Here is a 23,262-nt window from a genome sequence, read left to right as displayed (position 1 = left end):
GGAGATGGGATCCTTCCACAAGAACGCACTGCAAGACACTTGGCAATCTGTAGGGAATGTAAAATCCTCTACAGGTAGGGCAGTGAATAATCTGCCACAATCACTGAACACATGATGGATCCTGAGGACAGAGTGGTGAATGAGTTCCCTGCCCTCAAAATCCTCATCGACTAGAGAAATAAAATAGTAGAGAGATCATTTCAATATCCTTTGGGTAGATGTCTGTGCCAGTCTTTAGCCTGTTTGCTGTCATTCTTCACCCTTCTCCTGCTCTGCTTCTCTCCTACAACCCCCTCTGGTGTGTTGACCTTTGCAGACTATGTTTTGCAGGCTCCTGTGACAGTGGCTTCTGGCTGGGTTAGCCAGGGAGAAACACTGGCAGGTACTGCGGGTGGAGAAAAGGGAGAAACCTGCATAATCCTTCCACCCCTCACTCCCTTTAGCCACCTCCTCCAGTAGCAGCCGCTTTCTTCCTCTGACTCCTGCTCCCATGGTCTTAGCTTCCTTTGGCCCCAGTAATAGTTATTTTGTTATGTTTTGATTTGTTTTTGTTTTTTGTTTTCTTGCTTTTGATAATCTTTGGGTTTCCTTACTATTCTATTTGGCCTCTGGTTCTTCTATCACCTGTATAACCTGTTCCTTCTGGATTAAATATTAAGATTTCTATTTTCCCATTGGGATGTGACTGAAACAATCATATAAGGTACCCTGGGAGTGCAGGGGAGAGGTACATTGTATGTTCTGAGTTGTGGAGTTAGAATGGGAAGAGAAAGGGAAGGTTCTCTGGAATCAGTGATTCCACGGATGAGTATAAAGATGTAAATGGAGGAGGAGCTAGAGAATAACAGCATGAGCAAAGGCACCAAATAAGAAAATGTTGATGTTTCTGGAGAGTGGTGTGAGCCAAGAATATGAGTCTGGAAAAGTAGACAGAGGCCAAACCATACAAGATCATGGGTTTTAAGCCGATAAGTCTAGACATTGTACTAATTAAACTTCTGTCAGTTCCGGTGACACAAATGCAAGTAAAAATAGCTCAACCTATAAGGACAGGAATATAGCTGCAGCAAAATTAAAGAGAAGGCTGCTGGAAAGGAGATATCAATAAGTTAAGAGTCTAGGGTGTTGGATGGATCATCCACGTGAAACCCAAAGTTTCTGAGAATGAGAACAAGCCTGGATGGAAAGGAAGACAGTGAGTCCTTGTCAAAATCATCAGTGACCAGAAGGGTATTAGTTGAAGATTGACATATGATGGAGATGGGGAGGTATGAGAACAGGATGGAGAACGGATTTGAACATGTAAGTGAAGGGGAAATGTTCTTGGGCAATGTCAAGATGAGGACAGGTAAGTTTAGCTGGTTTGTAAGTTTCTGAATAGAATTCTGAGGTCAAATTCAGAAGCAGGCAATTTTGATACAGTCTATAGGTTTATGGGTCTATGACTGCTACCTTTGGACCAGATGGGTAAACATGATCATTTTAGAGTAGAAGGAATCATATCAGATTCAGTTAAGAATTGGGCCCTACTCAAGACAGCAGAAACCCCATTGTTCTGAAGCCAATTATAGGGAAAAAAGGACTTGGGGGATGGGGGTGGGGTGGGGCTAGTCTGATTAATTAGTTGTCATCTTCCTGACCTCACTAGATTCTCAGCTCCTGAGAATCCTTACTAATGAAGCTGAGGAAAAGGTTACTGTCTGGGCCTTCTAATGAAGAATCTTCCAAGGAGACTGACAGTAATTGCATGGGGGTGCATCTGGAATTGTTCTGCTAGCAAAAGAGACCCATGAGCTGGCTAGGCCCATGAGCTAGTTACTTGAATCAGAGTTCTCATACCTTGGGTACCTTGGAGATGACAGTGAAGACATGTCCTTGGCATGACATATGAGCTCTCCATGTTTAGCCACCTATTACTTCATCTCTCCCTATTAGAGCTTTCTGCTCTAATGATAACAAATTGCTATGGTCATTCTAGCATATACCATGGCTGGTTTTTTGCCCCATTATCTGTCCTCATGCTGTTTTCCCTGTGTGGTATGCTGCACAATGTATGTGCTCACATATATATTCACGATCACATGTCTTTATCTAGCTGATATCTTCTTAGGGATCAGCTTCTCAAGGAGCCTTCCCTGGCCCCCAGGCTCATTTAAGTACCTCTTTCATGGCCTGAAAATCCCCTGGCCTCCCACCATTCCAGCACTTACCACTATAATATTATCACTATATCTCCCACACTAGACTAGGAGTTTCTCAAAGGTAGGAACTGTGTCTGACTCACCTCAGTGTCCCCCGTGTCCAGTGCAGAAACTGCAATGCTAGTTTTACTGAGTGCTTATAGCCTTCACTGTCCACATCCCCTTGACTGCGCCCTCCACGCTCATTCCCACTCCTTTCATTCATCTATTCATTCAACCTGTACTCACCAAGCACCTACTCCAGCTGGGCTCAGATAAATGACATGGTCTCTGTTCAGGGAGCTCCTTCTCAAACGGGCTTCTTGCAGGGTAACATGTGCTATGTACTATGGCAGAGGGAAGCACAGAGGAGAATAGAGAGGCCCTAGTTAAGCTGAGTCCTGAAGAATGAGAAGTCAGTTAGGTGAAGCTCTTTGCTCATTTCTGGCCTTAAAGGCTCCCATCCCCATTAACTTCTGGAAGATTCCTCCCCCTCTCCTCCCCTGCCACTCTCCCTCCACTGCATTTCTGCACAGCCTCTGGTTTACTTTACTGGGGTTAGAAATGTTACAGTGTGCTCTGCCAATGTTCTAACTAAGAGGGAGACAAGGGGGCATAAGGGATAGAGCCTTGGCTTATGCCCCATCTCTGAGCCTTGGTTTCCCTATCTGTTAATTACAAGTAATAACCCTTGCCTCACCTCAGGTCCCCTCGCAAGGTTGTTTTAAAATTGTATTTGTGAACTGTTAAGGAGTCTGCACATGTGAAGAACTGACACTTGATTAGTGTGTCTTTTCTCCACAATTAGATTGGGTCTCCCTTTGCCCCTAGCACTCATCACAAGACCTGGTGCAAAGTTAATATTCAAGAAAGACCTGGGTTATTGATTGACAATGAATGATGACGAAAATGAGGGTTTTCCCAAAGGTCCTGGGAGACAATGCAGGGGCAAGGAAGCTGGGACAAAGGTGGGCTAGGAATATAAGGGAAAGCGAATTGCCATGTATTCCACATGCCAATCACTTCACATACTTCCATGCATTTAATTCTCAATACCACCCTATGAGGTAGGTAATATATACCCCATTCTACAGATGAGGGAACAGGTTGAGAGAGATCAGTCAACTTGCCTATGGTCACACAGCTGGTAGCTGACAGAGTCTATATTCAAATTCAGGGTTGTCTGACTCTTGGACCTCTTCCCACTGGCCATGTGCACAATGTGGCATATCCTCCCCTCCATGCCAGTTCCTTAAAAGGCATTTGTGCCCCTGACCTTGACCTGTGTCCTCATCTTCATCTGAACTGATAGTTTAAGCCTATTTACTTCGTTACCTGATGCCTCTTTCCTAAGCAACATCCCCCCAGCCCAACCACCTCCTTTAACACTGTCACTTGTAATAAGAGAAAGGCCAGAGAGTCAGTTTTTATATTCATTAAGGAAAAGCTACATGCTAGAGGGTCTCTGAAGCTGACTAGATTTCTACAGCCTAAGGATAATGAGTCAGCAGTTCCTCCTTCATCACACCTCCACAATTAGCGGGCACTTCTGCAGCTTGCCTTTTTCAGGCTGGGAAATGGGCTACAGGAGAAGCTGTCAGCTGGAGGTAGGCTGGCAGGAGTTGTGAGTGCCTTCAAGCTGGAATGGCCAGGGGAAGAGGAGCCTTGTTTGTATCTGGGGGCTTTGGCCCTCTTTGTGGACAGTAGGATAATAGGGAGGAGGAAAGAAACTCCTCTTCTTTGCAGGAGAAGATGAAAAAGAGAGAAAAAGAAAAATAAGTGAGAGAAGCAGAAGAAAGAAAAGGAGCAGAAAGAAACTCATTATAACGAGCAACTTTTGTGCAGCATTTACCCATCATCTCACTCAATCCTCCCAACCACTCTCAGCAGGGAGACACTGTTATTACTTCTATTTGACGAACGAGGAGTCTTGAGACTCAGAGAGGTTAAGTGATTCAGAAAAATGAAGTGACTTGCCCAGAATCAGACACTGTGGTAGTCAGATAAAAGCAAAGGAGGCCAAAGAGAATTATAAAGGAAGAAAAAGATGTGAAGTGGGAATGGGGGGAGTAAGTGAAAGGGAGAAAGAGGAAAAATTGGGAGGCAGGGCTATGTATGGACTTGGGAGATCTAAGCCCAATTTCCACTAATACAGCCATGTGACCTTGTGCAAGTTATATAATCTCTTGGAGGCTTCATTTTATCATTTATAAATTGGAGAAGATTATATTTACCCAACAGGTTGCTGTGAGGACTAAGTAAGATGTTTGTAAAGCTCCTAGCATGGAGTCTGGCATACAGTAGGTGTTCAATAAATATTAGGGACCCCCAAAGAGAGAACATAAAGGAAAAAAGAGCTAAAATGAAAAAAGGGAAGAGAGAAGCTTTTGAGGGGAAATATAGACTCAGAAGGAAAGGAAAGAGGAAAGTGGACAAACAAAAGAGGAGGGAGCAGGCTGGTGCCAGGAAATGATGGAGAAGTTGGTTTATGCTTCTAAGGGCTGCCACCAACCTGGCCAAGGTCCCTCAGTTGGGAAGCAGCCACTTTGTCTGAATCAGGAGGGCCTTTCTTGTCTCCTGGGACAACCAAGTTCTGTTCATTGTCACAGGAAACGTTAAGAATCTCAAGGTACAAAACAGACAAGAATGTCTCATGCTTTAGGTGCAGTTTTCCCTGGGCCTTTTGTTGGGTTTGTGAGGGGAGGGAGAGATACAGGGGAATTCAGGGAGGAAGAACCCCATTAAGTGGAGATAAACCAGTGCGTCTGGGAGTAGAAAGGGCAATGGAGCTTTGCTTTTTTCAGTGTGGATCTTGGGGTGTCTCCCAAAGCCCAACCTGGGGTGAGTGGGAGGCAGGAGAAAGAGGAGGAAAAGCTCTGGTCAAAAAGGCTAAATCCTGGGCTTCTCATACTGGTGCCTTTACTTATCTTGGGCAAGTCAGATTATTTCTCTAAGCCATAGTGTCTGCATTAGTGAAATAGAGAGTCTGTCTGGATACTCCTTCCCCCAGGCCTGACATGAGGATCAAATGAGATAATGGATGTGATAAGTGCTTTGCAAACTGAAGTACCATGCACATATATTGGACTATTCACTCTATCAGAAAATATATCTAATGACCTCCCTCTGTGTGAGGCACAGGGCTATACACTTTATCTTTAGTCTTTGAAGTAATTCTATGAAGTAGGTAAAATTATGCCTATTTATAAACCATGCCATTGATTCATAAAAAGAATAGGTGATTTCCTGGGGGTTAAACAGCTGGTTAATGGTAGAGCCAGGATCTCTCTGATTCTAAAACCAGTGCAAGTAATTCCTGCCCTGTACCATCTCCATAAAACAGAATCCTCTGCCAATGGAATTAGGCTTCCTTGCTTCACTCCTGAGTACTGGCTGTATTGTTCCAGAGTGTTCTGGCTAGGGAGCATGAAAGGGAAAGAAAAAATCTTTACCCGTATCTCTCTTCTCTTCTCAGGGTTTGACTTCTTTGAAGCCAGTGCCAAGGAGAACATTAGCGTGAGGCAAGCCTTCGAGCGCCTGGTAGATGCCATTTGTGACAAGATGTCTGATTCGCTGGACTCAGACCCCTCTATGCTGGGCACCTCTAAGAACACTCGTCTCTCGGAAACCCCGCCACTGCTGCAGCAGAACTGCTCATGCTAGGCAAGGCCCACCAACCCGATCACCCCTTATTGTGGCCCCACACTCACGCTGCTTTCCCCAGTTATACTCTGTCCATCCCTAAGCCCTGAGCCAGCTGAGTTGCTGCTGTTCTTTGCCTGCAGTGGAGGTGGAAGCATGCCCCTGAGGTTCTCTGCATGTGGCCCCACTTATAGACACTCAGCACTAGACTAACAGCCAGGTCACAAAGTGGGTAGAGATTCACTTTATAAAAGAAGACTCCATTTTTACCAAGGGGATTCGCTACAGGGACTTGGAGAGTGAATCTCTTTTCTGCCTTTAAAATAAGATTTCCTCCATCCACCAAAATTTGACACACACACACACACACATACACACTTTTCAGGTTCCTGGCCAACTGTATAAAGTGAGGCCCACCTACACAGTTAATCCTGTTAAAAAGAAAAACCTCCCCACACACAACATGCTTGTTTCATATCAGGTTCCCTGTGGGGCTTCCTCTCACCACAAGTCAAGCTTTGGCTCAGAAAGCCCTATGCCTGTTATCACGGATGCCCACAGGGCCTGGGCAGTTGCTGTGGTGACAGGCCAGAGCTAATCTCCAGAGAGCTCAGACTCTCTAATGATGCTGAGGGAGCAAAGGCTGAGTCAGAAACACACTTAAAAGAAAAAGATTATTCCTTGTAAAATGTCAAAGATTCTTGCTATATGAAAGAGCAAACGAGGGAGCTCAAGAAAGACAAAGAAAAAGAGAAACACAGGCAAGACAAAGAAATAGGTCATGAATTTCTGGTTTTGCTGCTTTCCAGCTGCTTCTTAACTATGGAACTTGATGAAATTGGTCACTGGTTCTTAGACTCCCAGAATCTGAAAATTTAGAGTTGGTAGGATCCCAAATTTTACCTAGTCTGACTGGTTAATTTCAATCTTCCTATTCCTGACAAGTGGCTGCCACACCTCACAACCAAATCTCTGCCTCTAAAATACACCTTCTAGGCAGGGACAGGAGCTCACTGTTCACACTATCTTCGGGCAGCTCTCATAATCAGAAAATTTTCCTTGCTTTAAGCTGAAATCTGTCTCCAAAAATTCTTCTTCTTTTTCTCACTCAATTTGTACCAGCTCTGCTGTCAGAGACCTCACAGACTCTACTCCCTCTGCCACCATGACCCTCTTAGATGACTTGAAAACAGAAATCGTGATCCTTGGGGATATTCCCTTTTTGTAAGTAAAATGGTTCTAATTCCATCTGCCGTTCTTCATAGGGTCTTCTCTCCATCCTGTCCATTTTTTCAACTCATCTTTCAATCACTCCTGAGTAGTCCAACTGAAAAACGCGATTCTAAGCAGAATAAATCTAAGGGGGTCATGACTCTGACAAAACTGGGAAAACTAAACTCAGATGTCCCAATCCCAATCTAATTCTCCTGGGAGTAAAACCTTAACTTCTACCAAAAAGCAGAATTGAAACCACTCCTGGTAGAAGCCGCTTAATTAAACACCTAAAGAAAAAAACAAAACCCCAAAAAACCCTGTGTAATGAACTGAATGGATTTGCTTATGATTCCAGCTTGTTTAGATATGGCACATGTTTGGTTTTTAGCTGAAATAATGACTTGGAACTAGTGATGATTCCTGAAAATCTTTCCTCCCAGCCCTGGCCTGAATCTCCAGCTTCCCCTTGCACTAACATGACTCCTCAAAAGTCAGTGAGGGAGGGGAAAGAGTCTCTCCCCAGTTTTCTCTCCATTTCAAATGCAGCTTATTGTCCTAGGAAAGTACATTAACTAGCAACAGGTCTAATGGACCACATAAAAGGACACTCCAGACTCACCCCTATGGAGACGATGCTTTCTTTAATGCAGTGCAGAGGACAGAACTTCGGTCTTGGAATGAGGAGACCTGGATTCTTCCCTTAAATCAAGTGTGACTCTAGACTAATTACTTCCCTATATGAGTCTTAATTTCCCACTTATAAAATGAGGGGGTTATTTAGGTAATTTTAAATGTCCCTTCTGACACTAATAACTGACTTTTTTTCACCTTCATTATTTCGGTTGATTTGCAAAATAAACCCTAGAAGTGAAGATTATCACCCCAATGTCATTGTAGCTAACACTGATGTCACACTTACTCTGTGCTAGGCATTGTTCCAAGCATTTTACATGTTTTAACTCATTTATCCACCCAACATCTTTGTGAGGGATGCACTATAATCAACCTCATTTAAAGATGAGGAAACTAAGGTACAAAGAGATTCTCTAGCTTGCCTAAAGTCATATAATGAATAAATGACAGTAAAAAGGTTCAAACCCAGGCAGTAGTCTCCAAGGTCTGTGCTCTTCACCACATTCTATACTACATTTCTTATAAACTATGATCCAAAGAGGTTAAGAGACTTGGTAAGATCACATAGCTAGCAAGTGTGAGAGCCATGTTAGGATTCAATCCCAAAGCTATCAAGTTTCAAGTCCAGTAGAGAAAAAGATTTATGTCCCTAATCTGTTAACAAATTGCTCAGTGATTCAAACTAGTTTGAGTTGATGGATGTCTAGCAGAGTCAGTCTCTTAAGACAACCAGGTCCCATTGGTCTGAGCAAAAAATGCCCAATGCTTCACAGGCCCAAGCTCTGGCTTTCCCTGTACCTGCCTCTGTTGAGCAATTCTCACCTAGCTCTCAAGCAGTGCTTTTAAGCAGCCTCCCTGTTCTAGCAATGGGGCATTTGGGGGAAGTGACTTGATCGACTTTTCTGACCATGGAAAAAAGTAGTGCCTTCATAGGGCAGTGGTTTTGGCTGTGCTTTTTCCACTGTTAAGTCATGTACAAGTCAGGGATAATTACTATTGTTCTGGGCAGTAACATCCATCTACTTTAGTACTAGGATTTCAGATTGAGTTCCTCGTGACCTCTGAGTATTTTAGTACATATATCAAATATTATTTTCTCTCCTACTGAGTATCCAGGCAAAGAAAGAAAAAAAATTTTTTTAAACTGGTCAAATTCTTTAAATCTCAGGAGCCAGTCCAAGGGAGCAAGCATCTTTACAACAGATGGAATCAAGGGTAAGATGTAATAGTGGCAAACTCTTCTACTGGTGACAGACAAATACACCTGCTTATGAGATGGCAATTCCCCAGCACTGCTCTGTGACCTCATTTCTGCTGAGTGGAAGGCAGCAGCTTCCAGATGATTGCAGTACAATGTTCATCAATCACAATAATAGCGCAGTTAGCCACCAAAGTTCAAGCTGCATAATATGTTAGTGGCAACTTGTCCCGGTTTTCATCTTATTTAACAATCCAAATAAAAGAAGATTAAAACAAAACAAAACAAAAAATACTCGACCTCTAAAAAGGCAAAAGTAGGCCAAATGTGCAATACAGTATTATAGCTATTTATAGAACCTGTCCTAAATGCCTGTGTATCTGTAAATACAAAGTGATTCGTAGCTTATTACTGTCTCCTCAGTCTGTAACATTATTAGCTTCTAGAAGCAGCAATGGAGTGGAGTGTACCAAATAGTCACAGACGTGTCGAATATTAGATCTGGAAGGAAGCTTAGCGAAAATCTTGTTCAGTTTCCTTGCTTAAAGAGAAGGGAGGTTGAGGTCCAAGGGTGGGAGGAGATTTCCTAAGGTCACTCTGAGAGGGCATTCGTGATAAGCCCAGGACTAGGTCTTGAATCACCTCTGGGAAGAAATTCACCTATTCTGTATCTATTATGGGCCCAACACTACTAATTATTAGATAAATATAGTTGAAAATAAATGATCCCTGCCTATAATGTACCTGTAAGATACCTATAATCTAATGGAAGTGTGTTTCTATATTATCCCAATTTGTCAGGGAAGGAAACATAGCCTTGTAATATTTGACATTCCTAAGTCACCCTCTACGATCATTTGAACCCACCTCTGTCTGACTCATGCTCTTTCAATTTTCTTCTTCAGATTGTCTCTCAGATAAAGTGTACATGGGGTGGTGGAAGTGATACACCCCCAAGGATTCTCAGTTAATTAAATAACCTCAGTTGGGACATTGATTTAACACTTACTTTGTGACTGCACCCTTCTAACATCCATAGAAAGAAATGAACGTCCTTCCAGACCGGACTCTCCCACTCACATCACCTGCTCCTGCCCCAAATTTCTAGCTTGGGTATCAAGTTTCCTAGAGGGTCCTGTTTGTTGGGGTTTGTTTGCCAACAGTTTTGGATAAGGGGAAGGAATTACAGCAACCAGTATGCTGGCCAGCGCCTTGGGGCTCTGTAGGCGATGTTCAGTCATCTGCGGGTACTTGGGTACAGAAGTTTGAGAAGCACTCACTGTTACAATGAGCTCCTTGGGCTACAAACTATGTCTCATTACTCTCTGCATGCTCAGAGAGTATGCAGAGAAAATCCACCATATATATATATATGCATATATATATTCATCTATATGCATATATGCATATAGATGTATATATATACACACACACACACACACACACACATATATATATATATATATATATATGTGAGCTCTGGCATTAAGCACTCTATTGACGTGCATTTTGAGCCAAAATTGCAGACTTCTGAGAAAAGCCTCACTTGCTGCAAATGCACAGCCCTCCCAGCACCTAGGGGCTCTGTAGGTGATGTTCGGTCATCTGCGGGTACTGGGGTACAGAAGTTTGAGAAGCACTCACTGATACAATGAGCTCCTTGGGGTACAAACTACGTCTCATTCCTCTCTGTATCCTCGCGCAGAGTTCAGGTCCACCCACAGACAGCGTGCCCAGGAATGCTTAGACACACCCTTCCATCGTCCCATTTGTCCCTCCATCTTTGTCGAGGAAGAAGCCAAAATGACTGCCTTCACCGAGCGTAAAGACGTAATTTGGGGGAGACTTCAGGCCCCTGTGGGTCTGACTTCTGACTCTGTCACTTATTAGGTGTGTGATCACCTCTCTGATCCTTTGTTTTCTTCATTTTGAATGCGTATACAGGGACCCTTATGACCGGTCCTTGCGGAAAGTTGAGAAGAAGGAGGTGTCTGTTCCAGTCCTGAATTCTGATTTCAAATTTAGAAAGCAAGAAGGAGCAGAGGCCTTAGGAAGGAGCCCCCGGGCCTCTGGGATGAAAAGAGATCATGTTGAAATGTGGCGCTGGAACGCCCTATGTCCACACTCCAGGGAGGTGGATGTGCTAGGACCGGCCTGTCTTCTCTGAAAGACCTGGGGTCAACACAGGTTTTCTTCGAAAATCCACCATATATATATATATATATATGCATATAGATGAATATATATATATATATATATACGCATATATATATGGATATAGATGAATATATATATGCGTATATATATATATATATGGGAGCTCTGGCATTAAGCACTCCATTGACGTGCATTTTGAGCCAAAATTGCAGACTTCCGAGAAACGGCTCACTTGCGGCAAATACACAGTCCTCCCAGCGCCTTGGGGATCTGTAGGCGATATTTGGTCATCTGCGGGTACTGGGGTACAGAAGTTTGAGAAGCACTCACTGACACTTTGAGCTCCTAGAGGTACAAACTAGGTCTCATTCCTCTCTGTATCCTCGCACAGAGTTCAGGGCCACCCACAGACAGCGTACCCAGGGATGCTTTGGCCCATCCTTCCATGGTACCATCCGCTGCGCCATCCTTGTCGCAAAAGTAGCCACAAGAGCAGCCTTCACCCGCTGGAAAGAGGTCAGTTTGGGGACACTGCAGACAGCTGTGGGTCTGAATTCTGACTCCGTCCTTTATCGGCTTTGTGATCACCTCTTTGAGCCTTTCATTTCTTCATTTTGAATGCGTATACGGGGTCCATTACCACCATCCCAGGCAGATAGGTGAGGGAGAGGGAGTTGTATGCTTCAGTCCTGAAGTCTGATTTCAAATGCAGAAAGCAGGAAGGAGCAGAGGCCTTAGGAAGGAGCCCCCGGGCCTCTGGGATGAAAAGAGATCACGTTGAATTGTGGCTCTGGAACGCCCTGTGTCCACACTCCGGGGAGGTGGAGGTGCTCGGAGCGGCCTGTCTCCTCTGAAAGACATTGGGGTCCACACAGGTTTTCTTCGAAAATCCACCAAATATATATATATATATGCATATATATAAGGGAGCTCTGGCATAAAACGTTCTATGCACGTGCATTTTGAGCCAAAATTGCAGACTTCCGAGAAATGGCTCACTTGCGGCAAATGCACAGCCCTCTCATCGATTTCAGATTTCCATCCCAGATCTACACCTGATTCCCTGCCACAGGTGGTGCATCAAACAGCAGCGTGTAACTGGAAGTGCATGCAAGAGACAGGAGCATGTGATACAAATACTGTTAAGTGATGTTTTTGAAGGCCTAGATCTCTTTTGTGAAGTCGGCAAAACTCGAATTTATTCATCCATTAACTCATTCAACAAATTAGTGTCTGGTATGTGGAAGGATACAATCAGTGACAAATCAGACACAGTCCTCGCCTTCATAAAACTTATGGTCTAGTAGCTTGTGGTTTAGTTTAGACACTGAAAAGAAATCCTCCGAATATAATTATAAAGTACTGAAGGAAAGGTACATCATTCTATGAGAACTCATAACTGGGAAACCTGAAATCACCTTTGTGGAGCTGTTTCAGAGGCCCTAGGAAGACTCCACTGCTCCCAAATACCTCCAATACCCACTGGCCTTTGCTTTACATTCCTCAATTAAGCTTTCGTTTTTCAGTTCAAACCTTTGATGGCTGATTAAGTACAATTCTTCTCAAAAGGGTAAGAGTAAGAGTAGGAACCTCTGTATTATGAAACATCTTTTGATTGCTGGGTTAGTTAATTGTCCTCTGAGGAACATAACAATCTATTCCAAAACTTAGTGACTTAAAACAACAAACATCATTTTTCATGATTCAGTGGGTTGGCTGGGTGAATCTTCTGGCTGAGGCTGGCTAGTCTAGAATGACTTTATTCACATGTGTGGGGGCCCAATTGAGATGACAGGGGTGGTCAAGGCCTTTCTCCATGTGGTCCCATCCTCCAGAAAGCTGCCCAGGTTTGTTTACATGGTAGTGGAAGTTTTATGAGCAGCAAGAGAGGGCAAGCTCCAGTGCAGAAGCACATTGAAAGCTCTGTTTGCATCATGTTTGCTAATGTCCCACTGACTTTGGTAGACTGAACACGAGTTACACAGTCAAGCCAAATTTTAAGGGATAGAGAAACAGATGTTATCTCTTGATGGGAGAAGCTGTAAAATATTGTGGCCATTTTTTCAGTCTACCAAAGGAAGTGACCCTAAGTCATCTGAAACTAAGTCTGGCAAATTTTCCTTGGTCTTAAAACCTGGTTCTGAAGATAATCCCCAAAAACAAATGTTAAAATGGTTTAGAGCAGGGCAGTCTCACCATTTCTTTAGTTGCCCAAAGCATCTACTTTGGAGGAATCAAGACATATCTGGATGGAGAAGTTTTAATGCTGTTTAGCAGTCCATATGGTTACTTCTTAGCCATCCCCTGAATGATGTGTCTCACTTCTCATTTCATCAGAGTCACCATCATAATGGTTTTGATTCCCAGTTGAAGTTTCTGGCTAGCAACCCAGCAGAGAGATTCAGTCAGTATACGTGGAAAAGACTGGGCTCTCTGCTCTAGCTATACTCTTTCCATAGAGACTTAAAGTCCTGAAGCTTTAAATGCCAAGTTTGGTATTGACATGCATGCACATGTGTCTACTGGACATCTCCATGTCTGTAACTTAATATGTCCACATTGTAACTCTTGATTCTGACCCAAATTGATTTCAGCCTTAACCTACACAGAAACCTAGGTGTCATCCTTAATTCCTTATTTCTCTCTTCTTCTTAGTATCTACATCTAATCCTGCAGTAAGTCCTGTGATTCTGTTTCTAAAATAGATCTCAAGTCTACCCACTTTTTACCATTTCCATTGTCTTGAGCTTGGTCCAAGTCACCATTATTTCTCCCCTAGAGCTACCACAGAGCTCTCAACTAGTTTGCCTATACAACAGCAACCTTTTAAAAGTATGAATGAATGAGCAGCTCAGTAATACTGAGGTTAACATCAATACCACACAAGAGTTCAGAGGCTTCCATTATTATTAATAATTATTTTATTGATTCTGTTTCTAGCCCTGAATCTGCCCCTAACTTGCTGTAGGATCTCTGGTAAGTAATTTCCTATAATAGCCAACTATCATGTCTCCCCACATTTGTTCAGGAAATAACCTCTTCTTTTGTAGTACTACTGCTTTCTCATCCAAACCAGGTGATTCTAGTGAAGACTATCAGTAAAGGGGCCATGTGATCAAGTGGGACCAATCAGAATCCTACCCTAAGACTAAAAACTGGAGCTATTTTCTTTCCTTTAGAGTGAGAAATATGTGAGGATGTGTGTTCTAAAACTGTGATGGCCTAGCCTGAACCCAGGTGTAGACCGTGGGTCTGTAGTAAGAGAAAATAAAGCCATTGTGCAGTGAGAAGCATAGACATGAGATGAGAGAGTGTGTCCTCTGATTCTGTTTTCTTTTTTTGTGGTTTGACTGGTCACCTCTTCCTCTGATTTTGTTAGATACCTCAGTATATGTTTCTAATAAAGCTCCCATTTAGCTTCGCTCATTGAAGTTAGGTTCTTATCGCTTGCAGCCAAAAATATATTTTTCTCTGTTTGGTTCTCAGTTTTCTCACTGCCCTAAAGTGCAGTGATTCTAATTTTTAAGCGCCAAGTATTTCAGAAAATCTCACATCTATGGACTTTCTGATAAAGACTTTTTATCATCTGGAACAGACTGCTCTCTTCACCAGTTTCACTCCTTGTACCTGAATGCACGAAGAAGAGGGATTCTGCAAGGTGAGAAGCAGTTCTGTAAAAACACTGATGACAGCACAGGCAAAGATTCCTATGATTAGATCACTGGTCCACATAGTCTAGCTTCTCAAGTACTCAGAAGCTAGACAAGACATCTAACACCTCTGCCTCTACTTCTCCATATCTGTTGCTATTTCTCTGCCAACTCAGTGACACTCACCATCTTGAGAGAACACCATTGACTGGACTGAGTTGTGTGGCATGTGCTTTTGCCTGCTTCTCTTCTATCATTTTGAAATGGCCAAACAGCAAATACCCAAATAGGAAGTCCCTGGGAGACTTGAATAAAAGTTTCCTTTGCTTCATATAAAATCGTGCAATAGAAATGTTAATGTCAGGCAAAATAAATCAGCAAGTCCATGAGGGGTATAAGTAGGATTCCCAGTTCCCTTCAGATTCTAATGCATCTCTTGGGGAAGGATTGGGTGGGGGCGGTGTTACCAAAGGACTAGGATAAAGCTAACAGATTGTGCAAGCTTAGTTAAGTCACTCCCTAGCTCTGGGCTTCAGGAGCTTAAACCAGATGTTTCTGCAGGCCCTCTTTGCACTGATACTCTGATTTTATGTCTGTAAGAGCTACAAGTGGCAAACAGGATTTTGGCAGGAATTCTTTCATTATGAAAGCCTCCATTCTTCTTGAGTACAATGAAAACAGCCAATGCTGAATGACCTCCATATTACTCAGGCGGTAGCTTGGTTTCTGAGGCTGCCAGAAAGCATCTTAGCAATTAAGTGCATTTGGATTGTCTACAACTCCCTGTCCTATGCCAGAGGTTTTTATAGGGTAAGAAGAGGAAGAGGAGAAGCAAGAATCTCTGGAGACACTTGTTAAGAATGGAGCACAGACTCATGTGTTTGAGAAGAAATACCAGGAAGCCATGTTTAAGAGCCATAAATGCATTCCAATTCAAGGAGGACTTATTTTATAGAATACCAAGCAGGTGCCAGATTCAGCTGGGCAAGATCTTTCTGAGGACAATCTCTGCCATGCAACTGGAAGCTGGAAAATTAAAGGGCTGAGAGATATGCATGTGCTGACCTATCTTCCAAACCTTCCAAACATCAGACCACAGGATGAAGATTTGAGAAGGTAGTGTGGTGAAGTGGTTAAGAGCATAGGGCTTATAGTCTGACACGTTCAGGTTCAATTCTTGGTTCTTCATCTTTAACTAGTTGTGTAATTTTGAGAAAATTACTCTCGGAGCCTTGATTACCTCATATTGTAAATGGACAAATATCTTAGGAGATTGTTGAGAGGATTAAATGAGAGAATGGATATAAAGCCCTTAGTGCAATGTCTGATACATGTAGTAGGTCATTGGCTATTGTACTACACAAATCATCTAAGCCAGGTAGAGCCTCAAGGAAGCAAATCTAATCCAGGATCTTTGTAAGGGCACTAAGAACAGAGACTGGAGACATTCAGAGTAAACACCAGGAGCAAAAGAGCAATAGAATGGAAATTGTAAGTGGAAGATGGTGCCTGGACTTGGAAAGTGGATCAAGGTAGAATCTCATCAGGAATAGGGAGGAGAGTCCAGGAAAATGTCCTTGAACAGCTCTGTTGCATGATCTTGTTAGGCTGACTGCCACCAGACACCTGACAGAATGATACCTCACGTACTTGCACCTTCCCCTCAGAAACCAGCTTCCAGGAGTGTGAAATTAACCAAACATGAGGTTGCAGAGTGTTCTGAAGCCTATGCTCAGAAAACCAGGATTCTGGAAAAGTGGGTTTGAATCCTGCCTCTGCAAAATGCTAACTGCGTGACCTCAGACAAATATATTTCCATCTATAAAATAAGAATGATATTCTGGCCTACTTCACAAAATAGTTGTGAGAGTCAAATAAAAGTGGATTTTTGAAACTGTTGAATGTTGGTTGCAGACATATAAGAGCGATCCACTGTGAAAGGCTGGGAGTAAGAGGCATTCATCCCAGAACAGAATTGAGCATACTGCTCCCAAAGCCATTTCCAAGGGTCTCTTCCTCTTTCTACCAATTCTCCTCCTCCCCCCAAATTTTGGTCCCAGAAATCTAACCTCATGGAAATATCAAGGCCAATGTGCCTTACACCTAGAGGTTTGGTTGGCTTCCAAGAAACTTCCAGAGGCTAAGAGCAGCCAAAGAGAATCAACTGGTACATGCTGCAATTGGAGGAACAGAGCAGTGAGCTGTGACAGGATTGGGGCCCAGGAGGGGTAGATAGTAGAGTCCATATGCACTACTGTTAGAATATCATAACAAAAATCATCAATCATGTGTTCAGCACTTTATAGTTCCTAATGCACTTTTTCATCAAAGCCCCAATGAATTTTGACACAACCCTGGTGATGTGGAGTGATATGGGTTTTATTATTCCAAGTACACAGATGAGGTAAACTAGGGCCTACATCAGTGCAGCAACCAGCCCAAGACTACAGAGAGAAGGCAGCAAATGGTTGGTTGGTCTCAGAATAAGGTAGGTTCTGTCCAAGAGTGAACATTCCTGATCCTGAACCCTGTCGCTTGGGGGAGCGGATGATGTTGGGGTGGCCCAGCTGAAGAGAGAACCTAAGCACTAGTTTTGTGTACATCTGGTTTCTTCTCTGCTTGTAAGAGAGAAGGAAGGAGAGGAACACACACTCTTTTCACACCCTGACACCCTCAATAAAGTTAAACCCTAGAGCAGAGTTGAGCAGCAGAGGCTGTTCTCATACCATGGGGCCGGGGGCAGATGGTCTCTGCAGTCACACACAGAAATGTCATCTTACTCAGTTCACACACCATCTTCAATTTCCTCAATTGCTTTTTCTAATTTATTCAATCGGGGACCGGGCTGGTCTCAGGCCAGCCTAGGAGATGTACCATAACAGGCTGAGCAGAATTACTCAGGAGGAGCAATTAGCAAAAATTGGAGTTGTCCTTTTATAGGACTGAGCAGAGAGAGGAATAATAACTTTCATGTCTCTCCCCCTCAGAGTCTAGCTAAGCAGATGTTTTTATGCTTTTCACTCTTCCTATATTCTATATACTGACACCTCTTAGTGTGACATTAAATACGAAATGTCATGTGGTGTGAGTTTGTACAAATATAAAGAAGTATAGGGATATATAAGGGTTTGGATTGTAAAAAAAAAAGGCAAGATCCCATTTGCAAATATCTGTGATGTCTCCTTGTTCTGTGTATACATGTTTTGATACAAACTGTCTTTTCTTAATATAGCTCCTATCTTTATCATAGTGGCGGTGATGGTATGTGCATTAAAGTTCATCTAAACTATGTATCATTTATGGAATGATTCTTCCCTGAGTTTGTGCTAAGAACTTTGGGAGAAGACTCCTGCCTTCTGAGATCTTAGCAACTAGGAAAACAGGTCCAGTACCAATACAATGAAAGCTACAATACAAGGCAGTAGGTCATGAATGGTTCAAAAAGCGGGGAGATCAGGGTGTACTGTAACAGTCAAGGGAGGCTGAATGGAGGAGGAAGAACTAGGGCTGCAAGAATTCAGGGACAGCCACTCGGCTTACACTTCTGAAGACCCTCTGGGTCCCAGCTCTGTGCTTGTTGATACAGAGGTGCAGAGAATCATGGAGCAGCTTACCTCCAAGCTGCTTACCTCCAAGCTGCTTACCTCAGAGTTAACTCTCAACAAAGGGTTAGGACACACTGCTGGACAGCATGTAGGAGCAAGGCTGCTGAACTGGAGAAAAAGTTCTGAGCCCACAGAAAAATGAAACAAAATACAGACAGACCTGGCAGCTCTGAGAAGGGGCAGAATTCACTCCTCACCCATCAACCCCACAAAGTAAAACAAGTCTGAGCAGGTAGCAAATTCAGTCCAATACAGCCATCCAAATAAAAACAGAGTGCCTTTGCTTCAGTAGTTCTGGCAAAAGTCCTAGGTCAGGTACCTATTCTAGGATAGATCATTATGCCAGGAGGTGAGGTGTTCTCAATGGCTAAGTCTGGATCTTGTACCCATCTCTGGAATTGGAGAGTGGAACCAGTCCCACTCAAACAGGATGAAGTACAAGTGTTCCCAAGAGGTGTGCTTCCCCCAAAGGAAAATTAGGGTGCTGTTTCTGGAAAGGAAGAGAACGGATGCTGGCCAGGCAAAAATACCAGCTATTCACAGGAGACACAGAATCAGATCATTCCACAAAAGATATCAAAAAACTGGACAAAGAAGAACAAGAATTAGTTCTACCTCCACGATATGGGAATAGAAGGAAGAAGTTGGGCAAGGATGGTGGGGGTTGAGGGGTGGGGCACAGAACTGAGGCAGGCAACTGAGTACAGAGCAGGCAGGGTTAGTGTATATATGACTGAATAGGCTGTGTCCTGCCAAGAGGGTTAGTGGGGGTTGAAATCCAGCCTAGGCTCTAAGTGCCGAGCTTTGCGTCCTAGTGCGGAGCTACCTTTACCGGGAGGAAGGGCTGGGTGCTATCTGCTCACCAAGCCATAAGAAGAGGAGCAGCTTTCATCCAGAAGGGGGCACTTGTCTCCAATTTTCATAAAGGCCCTGTAATGGATTGAATTGTGTCCCTCCAAAAATTCAGATTCAAATCCCTGGTACCTGTGAATGTGACCTTATTTGGAAATAGGGTCACTGCAGATTTAATCAAGTTAAGATGAGGCTATACTAGATTAGGATAGGCACTAAGTCGATTGGCTGGTGTCTTTATAAGAGAAAGGAGATTTGGACACAGAGACTCAGAGGAGACCCAGGGAAGAAGGCTATGCAATCAATGATGCAGGCGGAGACTGGAGTAATACAGCTACAAACCAAGTAATGCAAAGAATTGCTGGCAACCACCAGAAATTAGGAGACAGGCCATGAAATAGATTCTTCCTCAAAAGCTTCAGGAGGAACCAATCCTGTCAACACTTTGATTTTGGACTTCCAGCCTCCAGAGCTGTAAGAAAATAACTTTATAGCTTTAACCACCCCCTCTCTCAGTTTGTGGTGCTTTGTCATGACACCCTTAGGAAACAAATCACAGGAGCTATATGGGCTATCAGAAGCCCCAAGAGTAAAGTTCTCCTCTACTCCCTGTGTCCTCGTGGAAGATATAGAAAATCCAGGCACTCAAGAAACCCCAGCAGTATTACTTGGGCCTCCTCACAGTTACTACCAAGAGTATCTATCCTAGAAGTGTCTGTTCCCTCCACCTTTACACAGTACAGTTTCCCTCCATATCCGCAGGGGGATTGGTTCCAGGACTCCCTGCAAATACCAAAATCCACAGAAGCTCAAGTCCCTGATATAAAATGGTGCAATATTTGCATATAATCTATGCACATCCTCCTGTGTACTTTAAATCATCTCTAGATTAGTTATAATACCTAATACAAAGTAAATGCTATGTAAGTAGTTGTTATACTGCATTGTTTTGGGAATAATGACAGGAAAAAAAGTCTGTACATGTTCAGTACAGACACAATCATCATAAGCCTAAGTACATACAACAATGTAGCTTTTTTCTTGAATATTTTCTATCCTAACTACATAGTATATGTCAGCAATGATGTATTTTTTTTCTGAGTATTTTCTATCTCTGGTTAATTGAGCTATAATTATTATTACTTGTTTTTTTCTATATCAGTTAGAGTCCTGGCAGGAAATAAATGGCACACTGAAACTAGATAATTTGAGTTGTGTTTAATAAATGAACTATTTACAAATTGTGTGCATGTTGGTTCAGGGAGACCAACATGGGATATAAAGTTCCTATGAGCTAGCAACAGTGAGAATCATTCCTAGCGAAAGGCATGAAAGGATAAGGAGAGGGATTGATTACCAGAATTTGAGGAGAGCAGTTGTATGGAGTGTGCTGCCTGATAAGAACTGTGGTCTTTGGTGGAGGAACATATCCTCACGAAATGACTCAGCAGGGAGGGAACTGGGAAATAAATACTCCCTTTCCTTTTTCCTCCTTATCTCCGATCTCCTGCTGCTATCTCCCAATGCTAGACCCAACCAAAAGCCAGAGGGCAAAGGAGCCTGTTGGGAACCCACATAGGTCAAACTTCTGGGACACAGACCAAGTGGAGGGAGTATCTGGAGAGGCAAACAGAAAATACACAACACAACTTTCATCAAGTCTTGCCTTCCTCTATTCTCTATCTTGCAGTCAGAATGATCTTTCCAAAGCATCTATCTAATCTTGTCCTGGCCCACCTTGATGTCCTTTGGTGGCTCTGCATTGCCCTCAGATAAAGTCCATACTCATCATAAAATACAGGGCCTAATGATTCATCTCTGGCATACCTGTCCAGTTTTGCCATTATCCTCTCAATGCTTACTGTTGAATCATATGTAGTTACTTTCAAACTTACAAGAACATTGCTTTCTCTGTTTCAACCATTTTCATGACCTGGAACTCTAACTGGAATGATCTTTCCCCTTTCATTCTCCGTCACTTAGCTAATGCTTATCCATCCTTGATTTTTACACATAGAAATGAAAAGTTTCTCTTATCCACTTAGATTTTGAGAGATCTAAGCTGTTTGTTTCTATAGCAATGTTTTGTTGAGTCCTGAGAATAAGTGATACTTGGAGCTGGTATCTGATAGAACCTTCATCTTTTTAGCGAACTTTTGTGATTTTCTTGAGATTCTAATTATAATAGATACATAGCCTACAAGATTATGCCTGAAAGTAATGAGAGTTGAGTTTTTAATGAACTCATCAAAGTATACCTTCAAAATGATCCTCTGAGAACAACTGAAGCCTAATCTACATCCAGAGAATCCTGGGTGCTAAGACAGATTTCTAAGAGTTCTATTTGTATGGGGACCCAATGGGCTTCTTAGGAGAAATGGTAGGTATGCCTTTTGGAGCAAAGAGTGTAGACAAAAAGTGTCTCTGGCTTCTGGACTGAGGAACATGAAGAAAGTGGAAGTATATTAAAGTCCCCCTTCCCATAACTGTATAGGCATCTCCAAGTGGAAGTAAAATTCACATTATTAAAGAATGTCTATTGAAAGCTCCTGTGTCTTACTCTTTTTGAAGAAAACCAAAACAAAAAACAAACAAACAAAAAACCCAGAGGCTCTTATGATGAAGAAACATGGCTGGCGGCTTAAAGGGAGATAGACTTGTATTCTGTCAAGACCAAGATGGAAAGGTTACTTCTTTTTTCTCCTTAATTCCAAAATTCTTATTGAGGAATAGAAACATTCCTATATCTCTTGCTCCACCTTGTGGTTAATGAAGAAATCACCAATTCTAGCATCAATGCGTGAATTAGGTGAAGAAGCCATTCAGAATCTTTACACTTGCCAACAGTTCTTAAACACATACCTTGGGCCAGGCTCTGTTGTAAGGGCTATTCAAGAATTATGGCATTCAATCCTCAAAAACTCTATGAAGGATGTATTTTGTAGATGATAAAACCAAGGTTAAGAGAGTATACCAGAGTTTAGGACTTGTCAAAGATCATGCAAGTGGCAGAGTTAGGACTTAAACCAGCCTATCTGCTTCAAATCACAGCTGTCTCTTATACATGAATGCACATTTCTACTCCATGTGTTTTTTGTTCCCTTTACAACACATGTACACATCCATCATCTTATTTAATCCTCTACTGCAAGGATTTGCATTTTCAAGGTAGTCCATAAGAAGTGGATGATCCAAAGGAATAAATTAACGTTTAAATCACAGGCACTATATTAGGTCATTAGGCCATAGGAGAAGCAACTCTTGGTGAGAAAACGGTATAATGGAAAAGCCATGAGCTTTGCAATAGGACTTATGTTTGAATTCCTGCTCTAATACTCTCTAGCTATGTGTCCTTAAGCAAGTTATTTAATGTAACTGGCCTCAGTTCCCTTATTTGTTGAATTAAGAACCAATGGACTCAGAGAATGTTAATTTTTTTGTATATCAAATTTTGGCTTATTTTTCATAGAAACTAATTTCTAAAAGTTAATAACATATCACTAAGCAAAGAGTCCTATTGGAATCTGATGACTGATTTTTAGTAGAACCATTCACATCATGGGTTAAGATGTTAAAGTGTTCAGTGGATCTTTGGAAACTGAAACTTCAAAGAACATACACATGATAGGCAGAACAGTGCCTCCCCCGCTGCCCCCGCAGGAGGTCCACATCTTAATCTCTGTGAATATGTTAGGATACACAGCAAAGGTAAATTAAGGTTGTAGAAGGTACTAAGGTTGCTAATGAACTCACCCTAAAATAGGGAGATTACCTTAGACTATTCACGTAGGTCTGGTTTAATCACAAGGGTTCTTATAAGTGGAAGAGAGTCAGAAGATGTAATTATAGAAGAAAGGCACAGAGAGATGCATTGTTGCTTGCTTTAAAGATAGAGAAAGGAGGACATGAGCTAAAGAATATGAGCAGCATCTAGAAGCTGGAAAGGGCAAGGAAACAAATTATTCTCTAAAGCCTTTAGAAAGGAATGCAACCCTGCTGACCCAGTTAATTTTAGCCCAGTGACACCTGTGTCAGTCTTCTATCCTACAGAATTGTAAGATAAGTATTTGTGTGATATAAGCCACTAAGTTTGTGGTAATTTGTTAAAGTAGTGATAGAAAACTAATATG

The 23,262-nt window shown here is 42.5% G+C and overlaps 1 protein-coding gene across 2 annotated transcripts in view; it reads left to right on the top strand.

Annotated features, from left to right (window-relative positions):
* The window catches only part of RAB3B (RAB3B, member RAS oncogene family), a 61,618-nt gene extending 51,397 nt beyond the window's left edge, over positions 1 to 10,221 (top strand). For both annotated transcript variants that reach the window (XM_039886080.1, XM_039886073.1), the window contains one exon: positions 5,656 to 10,221. In XM_039886080.1, coding sequence (XP_039742014.1) covers positions 5,656 to 5,843 — 188 coding nt within the window. In that variant the 3' untranslated portion in view covers positions 5,844 to 10,221. The remainder of the gene's footprint in view (positions 1 to 5,655) is intronic.
* Positions 10,222 to 23,262: the final 13,041 nt, after the last annotated feature.

This window comes from Pteropus medius, unplaced genomic scaffold (genome assembly GCF_902729225.1).
Source record: "Pteropus medius unplaced genomic scaffold, Ma_sr-lr_union100, whole genome shotgun sequence".
Classification (NCBI taxonomy): Eukaryota; Metazoa; Chordata; class Mammalia; order Chiroptera; family Pteropodidae; genus Pteropus; species Pteropus medius.
The sequence above is the reverse complement of the archived record's forward strand: the minus strand, read 5'-3'. Positions and strand labels throughout refer to the sequence as shown.